Source organism: Carcharhinus amblyrhynchos, chromosome 6 (assembly GCF_965287045.1).
Source record: "Carcharhinus amblyrhynchos chromosome 6, sCarAmb.v2.hapA, whole genome shotgun sequence".
In the NCBI taxonomy this organism is placed as follows: Eukaryota; Metazoa; Chordata; class Chondrichthyes; order Carcharhiniformes; family Carcharhinidae; genus Carcharhinus; species Carcharhinus amblyrhynchos.
Window position 1 is genome coordinate 67351677 of NC_137329.1, and position 12753 is coordinate 67364429.

The 12753-nt window shown below is 43.4% G+C and overlaps 1 protein-coding gene across 6 annotated transcripts in view; it reads left to right on the forward strand.

The window, feature by feature from the left end:
* mical3a (microtubule associated monooxygenase, calponin and LIM domain containing 3a) overlaps positions 1 to 12753 on the forward strand; it is a 422657-nt gene that overhangs the window by 99853 nt on the left and 310051 nt on the right. For all 6 annotated transcript variants that reach the window (XM_080190575.1, XM_080190577.1, XM_080190576.1 and 3 more), the window contains 2 exons: positions 2609 to 2709; positions 4520 to 4777. In XM_080190575.1, the coding sequence (XP_080046701.1) occupies positions 2609 to 2709; positions 4520 to 4777 (359 nt within the window). The remainder of the gene's footprint in view (positions 1 to 2608; positions 2710 to 4519; positions 4778 to 12753) is intronic.

Sequence of the window (12753 nt, forward strand, 5' to 3'; positions counted from 1 at the left end):
CACTGCTGTGGCTGCTGCTGTCACCCGATGGGCCATCCCTTCATCAGTATCCAAAATGGAATACTTATTTGACAGAGGGATAGCCACAAGGGATTCCTGTACTGACTGTCTGCCCCATCCGGCGGTCTGCCATCTATATCCCTGTACTTTGGGTGTGACGATGTCTCTATAACTTCTATCTGTGACACTCTCTACGATTTGTGACTCCAGCTGCTGCTCAGACCGATTTGTTTGTTCAATGAGTAGCTGAAGCTGGGTACATTTCCTGCAGATGCAATTATCAGGGATGCTCTCAATATCCATGATTTACTATATCTCATAGGCGAAACACGCAATCGCATCAACCAACATTACTAACCCTCTATTGGCTGTTAGATTATAAGTTAAATTTTAATTAGCTACCTAAAAATTAGAATTATTACTTATCCCCGATCAAGTAATTACAATTTCCACGCATTAACAAAGATAGAATTTTAGTCATTTTCTAAATTACACCCAGAATCTTCTGGAATATTCTGGTTGCTTCTTTGATCTTGAACTTCTCATTTGGTACCTTTGCTAAATGGATAGTCCTTTGAGCTGTGGCAGGTGGCAGTTGCTCTCCTTTTTGTCCCACTGCCCCCTTCTTTTATACATGTGATGGCATATCAATGTTTCCCACAATAGGATTAGTCCTAGGTTGTCAAAATCATCAGATTTAAATTTAATAGGTTCTTGGTATCTAAGTGCCTAATTAAAATTGATGGGCTAAAATCAAACACCTGTCATCTTGGTAAAACTGCGGCTTGGCCTTTTGCTGCAAATGTTTCAGTTTGGGGCTCTCTATGCACTTCTAAGCACAGAAAAAGCACCACCTTTTAAAGGGACCATGCAATGCTTTCTCCCTAGCTTTTTACAATTTTACAAACACCAATCTACACTTACTCTACCCAACTTCGCAATAAGCACTATTACCTGCTCCTTTTCCATCAAGGCGTCTGGGAATGGATTTACTTGAATTTAAGAGGAAATCCCTTCTTATCGTTGTGATAAGCTGGATAGTATAATGTCTAATACTGGGCCAGGATTTTGCAAATGAGCAATTCCAAAATTTTGCAATCAAGCATGGCTTCTTTCACCTCAAGCTTGTCTTACCTCAAGGAGACCAAAACCAACAGAGGGAAGGTACAACCATTGAAAGAAACTCCAGAACCGAGATCATTCAACATTGAAACAGACTAGGGCATCATAAGGAGAAATTGCAATATTGTAATTTCTTTGGAGAAAATGCCAATTGAAACTGGTGTTGAGATTTTCCAGCTCCCTCGCACACGTTTTCTGGTAGTGGAGGTGGCTTGCCATTGGCTGCTATTGGCAGTCCTATTGAAGTCAGTGACAATTTGTATTGTTAGTTAAGAAAGGAGACAAAGCTGTACAGCGACCTAAGAGGATACTCTCACCAACAGAAGGGAGAATGTGGAATATCTTCAGCCTCAGAAAGAGATAAGGGAGATTGATCAAGGCACTTCGGAGACTGACCCTATGAAATCCGTGATTGTGGGGGGAGATGTTGGAGGATGTAAATATGGTGGGGTTAAAGACTTGGGAGAGAAATCGTGTAAAGTTTAGAAAACCATCATGTTGATGCAATAATAATGTTAGAGCACATGACTGAATGATAGCGAGATCTTGAAGAGAGCACAAACACTTGTGTAGAGGTCCAAATAGGTAGATTTTGTTTTGAATAACTAGTTCTGGTTAACAAGACTTTGGACTCGAGCAGCATATTTTTAAGAGACTAGACAATCCCCAAACCCCTGTCTAAGCCCCCACTACACAACAAAACACATTCCACCCTCTACACCATAGTATAATTCTGCTGGATCCCTCCATGGCCAACATATTCTTCCTGAGATGTATATCCCAGATATGGTCTGATCAGAGCGCCCTGATTGTACCTGATTTCTACTGATTTACATTGATATTCCCTTCAGATAAAGACCAACATTTAAATTTTTCATTCGGATGAGATGTAACCAAAGATGCATGGAAGCGAGAATGGAAATTGCAGAGGTACTGTCTTCCAGTCTTCTCTAGACCCAGGAGAATTTCAAATGTGACATCCTTGTTCAGAAGCGATTGTTAGGATAGCCCCAACAATTACTGACCAGTCAGTTTAACATCAGTGGTGGGCAAGCTTCTGGAAAGAATTGTTGGGATAGAATTAGTAATCACAAAGAAAAATGGTTAATCAGGCCATTTTAAATTTTAGGGCCAGCTTTTAAATTATTTTTATGCATTTTCACAACTTTTAATGATTCCTGTATTTGGATCCTGTATATCCCTCTGCTTCCCTGCAGTTCCCATCTTCTCGTCATTTTGAGAATATTCCAATTTGCCATTCTCTGATTTACGCAGTTCCTTATGGTGAACTGTTTGCTCAACTCCTCCATTGGTCTGGCTGTCTTTGTCAGTGCTGTTCAGTCACCATCTCCGGCAGTCCTAGCTGTTTGAGTTGGGACTGACTGGACGTTTGAGTGACTGAGGAGTTGATTTTTGGTTGAATTTGTGCAGTTTGACCAGTTCTGCTGCTACCAAGTTTAATTTGATGCTGTTATTTTTTTCACAGGTGTAGATCTAGAAAACATTGTTTACTACAAGGATGACACACACTACTTTGTTATGACTGCCAAGAAGCAGAGCCTTTTGGAGAAGGGAGTGATTCTGCAGGTAGCTAAACCAACACAATCTCCTCATAGACCGTGGGCTGAAACATGTTTTCGTGTCTAGATTTTGAGCTGTACAGGTGCCATCCGGGAACCAGTGTAAATATGTATCTGAAGCAAAAACTGCCTGAAAATTGAATGTGTTACTGAGAAATTGCCACAAACATTGAACCATATACAAATTACACAGGCCTGGCAGCATCTGTAGGGAGAGAAAAGAGCTGACCTTTCAAGTTTGGATGACCCTTTGTCAAAGCTAAAAGACATAGTAAGTCAGAGATATTTATATTGTAGGGTGAGGGAATGAAAGACGAGTCATTGCCACAGAAACAAGGGGAAAGGCTACTAATGGCTGTCCATAGAGAAAATAAAAGGTGTGAATGGCCAAATGGCGGAGAAGCTAATATCTGAGGGTAAGCTGTGACATGGTCAGAGTGCGCTTGAAAACGATCAACTCCTAACTATGCCACACAAAAATAATAACACAGGACAACAGAATAGGCAAGTCAGTGTGACAGTTCAAATACAGAGAGGGATCTTAACATAAACATGTATAGTTTCACAAATTTCCATTTTCTTAGTCTTGTTCCCTTCACTCTGGAATTACCAGTGAAATAGAGTGCTGTCATTGTTGTCACTCAATGATGTGCTCAGCACTCTCATATAAATGTCTCAACACTCTCACTCATATACATGTGCTTGACAGTGAACCATTTTCTCCTCATCCATATATACAACTCAGCACCCTCACTCATATACATGCACCCAGCACTCTGTATTCTCCCTCTCACTCATATAAACGTGTCAGCACACTCATTGATATACATGTGTTCAGAGTCCTCACTGATATACACATGCTCAGTCCTTTCAATCATATGTGCTCAACACTCTCACTCGTATACACACATTCAACACTCTCTCATGTTCAACACGCTGCCTTCTCTTATCACTTGTAAACACACTCAGCATTCTCACTCATATACACATGCTCGATTCTCTCTATACTCTCCCTTTCACTTATATACACAAAGAATAGGACACCATAGGAACAATTCCTTTGGCCCACCAAACCTGGGTCAATCACGTTGTCCTACATAGACCAATGCCTGTATCCCTCTATTCCTCATCTGTTCATGCGTCTCTCCAGATAAGTTTTAAAGTCACTAACATGTCTGCCTCAACCACCTCATTTGGCAGTGCATTCCTGGCCCCTCACCACCCTCTGTGTAAAAAAAAACTTCACCCGCACATCTCTACTGAACCTTTCCCCCCTTATTTTGAACTTGTGCCCCCTTGTGATTGTAACTTCTGCCCTGAGAAAAAGTTTCCAACTGTTCACCTTATCTATGCCCCTCATAATGTTATAAACATCTATCAGGTCTCCTCTCAGTTTCTGTCTTTCCAGGGAGAACAATCCCAGTTTACTCAAGCTCTCCTCATAGCTAATACCCTTCATACCAAGCAACATCCTGGGTAAACTTTTTCTGTACTCCCTTCAAAGCCTTGACGTCTTTCTGGTAGTGTGGTGACCAGAATTGGACATAGTATTCCAAATGTGTCCTAACCAACATCTTTATATAACTGGAACATAATTTGCCAACTTTAATACCCAATGTCGCAGCCAATGAAGGCACTTAGAATGCATTCAGCACTTCTCTCTTTAGTCTCTGTTTTGCTCATTTACATGCACTCAGCACTCTCTGCATTCACCCTCACACTCATATATGCACACTCAGCACTCTCACTCGTATATACTCATGTTCCACTGGTTTGATTGTCCACTCTGCATTGTCTTTCTTTTCTGCCCACACCAGGATTACTCTGACACTGAAAAGCTGCTTTCTCGGAATAATATGAATCAAGAAGCACTTCTGAACTATGTGAGGGAGGCGGCCAGTTTCTCCACGAATCATCAGCTGCCACGCCTAGACTTTGCCATGAACCATTATGGCCAGCCAGATGTGGCCATGTTTGATTTCACTTGTATGTATGCGTCAGAGAATGCCTCTCTGATACGGGAGGAAAGTGGCAAGCAGCTCCTTGTCGCTCTAGTGGGTGACAGTCTGTTAGAGGTGAGTGCACATATTTTTGATCAAACTCACTTGACTGCCGTGGATGGGTAGGAGGCATTTAATTTAAACGGCACTAATATCCCCTCTCACCATCAGCCTGTTATTAGTAATGTGTTTTAACTTGTTTTCTTCTTTATGAGCAGCATCATATTTTCCATCCCCTCAGTTTTAGTGCAAACCAATTTTCTATTGTAATCTCTTAGCGAACTCAAAGGGTTAATTTATTTGTGCTTGCTCGAAAGGGGGAGAGAATTTGCAATATTTTCCCCTTTATATTTATATAGTAAAAGTGAGAAAAGAAAGATTTAAAAAGAAAGAAGTACAAAGACCACAAAGAAATGAAATGCCGTTTCATGTGGGTCCATCATTAGAAATTAAAGGCCAATTGCTTCACAGAGGTCGGTTGAAAACCAATGCTGGATAATTCACTTTTCCTGTGTTGTTGCCTTCACGCGATGAGAAAGCCATACCGAGATAAATCAATCTTGCTGCTGATGGCACATAAAATACAATGGAAACTGGATGGGGCCAGTTATTCAATTTCGACAGCATTTTTCTTTGCTGTTGCTTGTAGATTTGGTAGACTGCCTTTGCAGAGCAGCAAGGCTGCTTCCACCATATCACATGACTCCCAACTTTCCACATTGACTGACAAGGAATGTGTATGCCTTATCTGGCCTCTCTGAATGGTTAAACAGAGATAGGATAGCATAGGAACAGGCCCTTCAGACCATAATGCTGTGCCAAACATGATGCCAAATTAAACTAATCCTTACTGCCTGCCCTTCGTCCTTATCTCTCTATAACTTGCATATTCATGTCTTATCCAAAAGCTCCTTAAATGCCCCTATCGTATCTGCCTACACTTCCATTCTGGCAGCACGTTGCTGACACCTACCAGTCTCTGTGTAAACGCTTACCCTTCACATCTCCTTTGAACTTTCCCCCTCTCACCTTAAGTGCATATCCCCTAGTATTAGACATTTCAACTCTGGGAAAAAGATTCTGACTGTCAACCCTATCTATGCCCCTTAACCTCTGCCCCATCAGAGAAAACAAATCTAGTTTGCCCAGCCTCTCCTTACAGCTCATACCCTCTAATCCAGGCAGCAGCCTGGTAACCTCTTATGTAACCTCTCCAAAGCCTCCACATCCTTCCTGTGGTGACCAGAATTGAGTGGAATACTCATAAATGCAGCCTAACCAAAGTTTCATAAAGCTGCAACATGACACTCTGACTGTTGTATTCAATGCCCCGAGCAATAAGGGCAAGCATGCCATATGCTTCTTTACAGCCCTATCTTCTTGGTGTGGCCACTTTCAGGGAACAATAGACTTGAATGCCAAGATCCCTCTGTATCTTAATTTGTTCAGGGTCCTGCCATTAACCATATACTTAACTTTCACGTTTGATCTCCCAAAGTGCAGCACCTCAACTTGCCCAGATTAAACTCCATCTGCTGTTTTTCCGCCCATACCTATAACTGATCTATATCCCACTGTATTATTTGACAACCTTCTACATATCCACAACTCTACCTATCTTTGTGTCATCTGCAAATTCAATAACCCATCCATTTACATTTTCATACAAGTCAAAAGCAGAGATCCCAGTACAGATCCCTGTGGAACACCACTAGTCACAGACCTCTAGCCAGAAAAACACCCTTCCACCACAACTCTGACTTCTATGGGCCAGCCAATTCTGAATTCACATGTCCAAGTCACCATGGTTCCCATGCATTTTAATTTTCTAGATGAGGCAACAATGAGGCTTTGTTAAAAAAGCCTTACTAAAATCCATGTACACAACATCCATAGAATCAGAGAGGTTTACAGCATGGAAATAGGCTCTTAGGCCCAACTTATCCATGCCACCCTTTTTTTTAACAACTAAGCTAATCCCAATTGTCCACGCTTGGCCTATATCCCGCGATATCCAACTTACTGATATAACCGTCTGAATGCTTTTTAAAAGACAAAATTGTACCTGCCTCTCTTACTACCTCAAGCAGCTTGTTCCAGACACACACCACCTTCTGTGTGACAAAAATGTTCCTCTAGACCCTTTTGTATCTCTCCTGTCTCACCGTAAACCTATGCCCTCTAGTTTTAGACTCCCCTATCTTTAGGAAAAGATATTCACCATCTAGCTGATCTATGTCCCTCATTACTTTATAGACCTCTATAAGATCATCTCTAAGCTTTTTATGCTCCAGGGAAAGAAGTCCCAGTCTAACCAGCGTCTCCTTATAACTCAAACCATCGAGTCCTGGTAGCATCTTCGTAAATCTTTTCTGCACTCTTTCTAGTTTTTTTTCTAGTTTCCAATGCTCCACCCTCATCGATTACCTTTGTCACCTCCTTGAATAAAATCTGACAAGTTAGTAAGACTCGCACAAAACCATGCTGACTTTCTCTAATTAGGCTATGCTTTTCCAAATGCATGTAAACCCTGTTTCTAAGAATCCTTTCCAATAGCTTTCCAACCATCAATGTGAGATTCATCGGCCTGTAATTTCCTGGATCATCCCTTCTTCCTTTTTTGAACAGAGGAACAACAGTAGCTACTTGCCAGTTCTCTGGGACCTCTCCAATGGCTAACAAGGATACAAAGATCTTTGTTAGCGCCTCAGCTATCTCCTCACTTGCCCTTCTCAATAACCAGGGGTAGATCCCATCGGGCCCTGGGTCTTATCCACCTTAATGCTGTTCCAGAGACCCAATACCACTTCTTTCTTGATCTCAAGATACCCTAGCATATTAGCATGGTCCACAAGCATCTCACTATCCTCAATGGCTTTCTCCTTGGTGAACACTGACACAAAAACTAATTTAGGATCTCGGCCACGTGTGTCTCCAAGCACAAGTTCCATTGTTTATCCCTGAGTGATCCTACTTGCTCCCGAGTTATCTTGTTTATAATGTATATATAAAACGCCTTAGGATTCTCTTTAATCCTACTTGCCCCCCGCCGCCTTGCTCTCCTAATTCTCTGCTTGAGTTCTTTCCTGCTTTCTTTATATGAGCCCTACCCGATTTTAACTCCCTAAAGCTTACATATGCTTATTTTTTTCCCTTTTAACTAAATTCACAACCTCCCTTGTTATCCAAGGATCCCCTATCTTTGCTCCCCTACCTTGCTATCTTTGTCTTTCCATCTGACTGGAATATGCTGGTGCTGAACTCTGATCAGTAGGTCTTTAAACAACTCCCATGTGTCAAATGTGGACTTGCCAGATACTAGCTGCTTCCAAGTCTTCCTAGCTCCTGCCTAATCCTGTCATAATTTGCCCTCCTGCAATTTAATACCTTCCCACAAGGTTCTGACTTATCGTTACTCATAGTTATCTTCAAACTTGAGTTGGGGTCACTGTTTCCGAAATGCTCTCCCATTGAAAAGTCAGCCACCTGCCAGGCTTATTTGCCATTACAAGATCCAGTATGGTCCCTCCTCTAGTTGGACTATCCAAATATTGTTTCAAGAAATCCTCTCAAGAAAGGTTAAGGGGTCCTTTATCCAAGCAGATGAACATATTCTGGCTAGCCTGCGTTATAATTTTCTTTGAATTTGCTTTCTTGTAGGCCATGGGAATTGGCCATGTCTCTTCAGAGATGATGAGCCAACGGTTTCTGTGATGATGCCAGATAGTTGCTTTTGTTCAGTGTCACAGACAGAGATCAAATCAGACATTTTATAAGGTCTTTGTCCAGTGTTTTAAAATTTGAGAAATATCCTTGAGCATATCTGTATCTACTTTATAAAAAATGGTTATGTCTGAGCCCATTTACAGGAACCAGTCGCTGGATCACATCCCTTGACTCAGTCTTTCATTGGATCCTATATTGTGAGCTAATAGGTAACTGGATTCCCATCCACGTGTCAACTCATTCCCCTGTTGTAAGTCAATAAAGCGTTGATCCTGTGCTGAGTGGGTAGATCACTGAATCCTCTATTCTGCCAATTGGTTAATGAAGCCATGCTATGGAATAATAAATCACTGATCACATGTTGTGAATCACTGGATCACATGGTATAATTTGGTAAGTCACTGGATGCTATGCTGTGGGTTAATAGAATGCTGTGAAGTCAGTTGATCACTAGCTCCTGTCCCGTGAGTCAGTAGATATGGGCTCCTATGTTGAGTCAGTAGATCATTGTGTCACTTGCTGTCACTTAGCAGATCATAATACCGCTGGTAAAGCAATTGTTCACTGCATCATATGCAATTATTATCAGTCAGTATATTATTGGATTCCCTGACAATCAGTAGATCACTGGGAATCTAGATTGCTGGATCACATACTGTCAATAAAAACACCATGCTGTTTCATTACAGGATTCCTGCTGTAAAAGATTAAATCACTGAATTCTGGGATTTTGATCAATGTTCTTCCTGTTCCTAAAACAATATCAGAAATCATTTCCAAATATACCATAAAGCTCCCTCTACACTGTTCCCATCAAACACTCTCAAGGATAGGTACAACATGGGGTTAGATACAGAGTAAAGCTCCCTCTAAGTTGTCCCAATCAATACATTTGGTGTAAATACAGCAACAATCCTAACAAACATACCGATTGCCTTTAACATGGTCAAATACCCTAAAATGTTTCCTAGGAATAGTAAGAAGCAAAATATGACCCTGAGCCATCTCAGGTGGTCTTGCATCAAATGACCAAAAGCTTTCTTAATGAGGGTATGTTTTAAGAACCCTATTGAGGGAGGCATGTGAGATCAAGAGGCAGAGAGCGCAGGCAGAGCTGAGAAGATCAATGCACGAATACAGAAGATTTATAATGGGAGAAGTACAAGAGGCCAGACTTTGAGGAGTACTGATGTGTTGGAGAATTGTGAAGAGACAGAGATAACATAGATAGGTAGGGTAGTGGCCTGGAAGAGTGTTGATCAAAGCTCTGCAATGGTGGGAAAGGAATGTGGGACATTAGTGCGTTACAAACATTGTTTCTGTATTGGAGGGTGTTTTTTGGGTGTAGGAGGTGTTTCTGTGCATGTGTATGCGTGCATGTGTGTTTCTGTGTATGTGGGGGTGTCTGTCTATAAAGAACAAAGACCACTGTGTGGCGGGGGGTGTGAGTGTGTTGGGGAGGTGTTTCTGTGTGTGTGGGGGAAGGGTGTTTCAATGTGTGTGCGGGAGGTGGGGATGTTTTTGTGTGTGCATGGAGGGATGATTCAGTTTGTGTGGGTGTGGGGGGTGTTTCTGTGTGTGTGTGTTTGTGGGGGGGTGTTTCTGTGTGTGTGTGCAGGGAGGGGTGTTTCTACATGTGCATGTGGGAGGTGGCTGTTTCTCTGTGTGTGTGGTGGTGTTTCTCTTTGTGCGTGTGTGGTGGTGTTTGTGTGTGTGTGTGGAGGGGGTACTTCTAAGTGTGTGAGTTTGTGGGAGATGTTTCTGTGTATGTGTGTGGTGCTGGTGTTTCAGTGTATCTGTGGGGGTGTGGTGTGTATGTATGTGGAGGGGGTGTTCTGTGTATGTGGGGCTGTTTGTGTGTCTTGGGGGGGTTGTTTGTGTGTGTGTGTGTGTGTGTGTGTGTGTGTGGGTGTGTATATGTGGGGGGGATGTTTCTGTGTGTGTGTGTGTGTGTGTGTGTGTGTGTGGCTATATTTCTGTGTATGTGTGCCTGAGTGTGGGGGAATGATATTTCTGTATATGTGAATGGCGGGCTGGTTTTGTGTATGTGTGTGCGTGTGGGGAGGAGGGTGTTTCTGTGTGTGTGAATGAACAAAGAACAGCACAGCACAGGAAACAGGCCTTTCGGCCCTACAAGCCCGCACCGCCCATTTTAACACAGTGAGTGCCTCAGTGGGAGGCTGGTTTTGTGTATGTGTTGTGGGGGAGGGGAGGGTGTTTCTGTGTGTGTGTGCATGGGAGGTGTGGTGATTAAGTGTGTGTGCGGGGGGGCTGGCATCTTTTTGTGTGCATGGGAGGGTATTTCAATAAGGGACAATGAACACTGTGTTGGGGGGGGTGTGGAGTGTGTGTTTGTTGGGGGGTGTTGGTAGGAGGGTGTGTATTTGTGTGAGGGGATTGTTTCTCTGTGTGTGTGTCTTGGGAGGGTGTTTGTGTGTGTGTGTGTGTGTGTGTGTGTGTGTGTGTGTGTGTGTGTGTGTGTGTGTGTGTGTGAATTTCAATGTGTGTGGGGGGCTTGGAGTGTTTTTGTGTGTTTGTTTTTGTGTGGGGGTGTGTTTCTATAATGAACAAAGGACAGTGTGTGTGGGGATAAGAACATAAGAAATAGGAGCAGGAGTAGGCCAACTAGCCCTTCGAGCCTGCCCTGCCATTCAATAAGATCATGGCTTAACTGTCGTGGCTCAGTTCCACATTCCCGCCCTCTCCCCATAACCCTTAATCCCCTCTCTCATCAAAAACCCATCAACCCGCGTCTTAAAAATATTTAGCGAGGCAGCCTCCACCACTTCAACGGGCAGAGAATTCCAGAGATTCACCACCCTTTGAGTGAAGAAGTTCCTCCTCAACTCTGTTCTAAACCGCCCCCCCCTTTATCTTGAGGCTATGCCCCCTAGTCCTACTATCCTTTCTGAGCGGGAAGAGTCTCTCCGCCTCTATCCTATCCATCCCATTCATCATCTTATACGTCTCAATGAGATCTCCCCTCATTCTTGGAGAGTGTGTGTGTGTGTGTGTGTGTGTGTGTGTGTGTGTGTGTTGGGGTGGTGTTTGTGTGTGTGTGTGGAGGGGGGATGGATGTTTACAGGGGCTGTTTGTCTGTGTGTGTGTGTGGGGGGTTTTTGTGTCTGTGTGTTTCTATGTGCAGAGGTGTGTGTGTGTGGGGAAACTGTTTCTATGTGTGAATGTCTGTGGGCTGTGGAGAGTTTTTTCTGTGCTTGTGTGGAGGTGGGTGTGTGTGTGTATATGTAGAGGTTGTTTGTGTTTGTGAAGGAGTGTTGAGTGTGTGTGGCGGGTGAGGGTGTTTGTGTGTATGTAGGGGGGGTGGAGTGCTTCTGTGTGTGTGAGGGTGTGTTTCTATAAAGATCAAAGAATACTGTGTGGGGGTATGGAGTGTGTGTGTTTTTGTTGGGGGAGTGGTATTTCTGTGTGTGTGTGGGGGCGGTGTTTCTGTATGTGTCAGTGGGGGGGGGGGGTGTATTTCTGTGTTTGTGTGGGTGGAGTTTTGTTTCTGTGTGTGGGGGTGGCGTTTGTTTGTGGGGAGGGGTGTTTCTGTGTTTGTGTATGTGGGGGTGTTTCTCTGTGCATGTGTGAGGTGGTGCTTCTATGTGTGTGTGTTGGGGGGCTGTTTCTGTGTGTGTGTGTGTGTGCAAGGGGTGTGTGGTGTTTCAGCGTGTGTGTTGGGGTGGTGGAGTGCTTCTGTGTGTGGGGGGTGCGTGTTTCTATGAATATCAAAGAACACTGGGTGGGAGCATGCAGTGTGAATGTGAGTGAGTGTGGTGGTATTTCAGTGTGTGTCTCTGGGGATGGTGTTTCTGTGTGTGCATGGGAAGCTGTTTGTGTGTGTGTGCATTTGGGGGGGGCGGTGTGTCTGTGGGGGTGTGTTTCTGTTTGTGTGTGTGGGAGGGGGGTTTCTGTGTGTGTGCGTGCACAGATTGGTGTTTGTGTATAGGGGAGTTGTTTGTGTGGGAGTGTGTGTGTGGGGGTAGCAGGGTGTTTCTGTGTGTGGGGATAGTGTGCGTGTGAACATAGAACGTAGAACATTACAGCACAGTACAGGCCCTTCGGCCCTCCATGTTGCCTGTGAAACCAATCTAAAGCCCATCTAACCTACTACACTATTCCAATATCATTTATATGTTTATCCAATGACTATTTAAATACCCTTAATGTTGGTGAATCCACTACTGTTGCAGGCAGGGCATTCCACGCCCTTATTACTCTGAGTAAAGAACCTACCTCTGACATCTGTCCTATATCTATCATCCCTCAATTTAAAGCTATATCCCTTCATACTAGCCATCTCCATCTGAGGAAAAAGCCTCTCA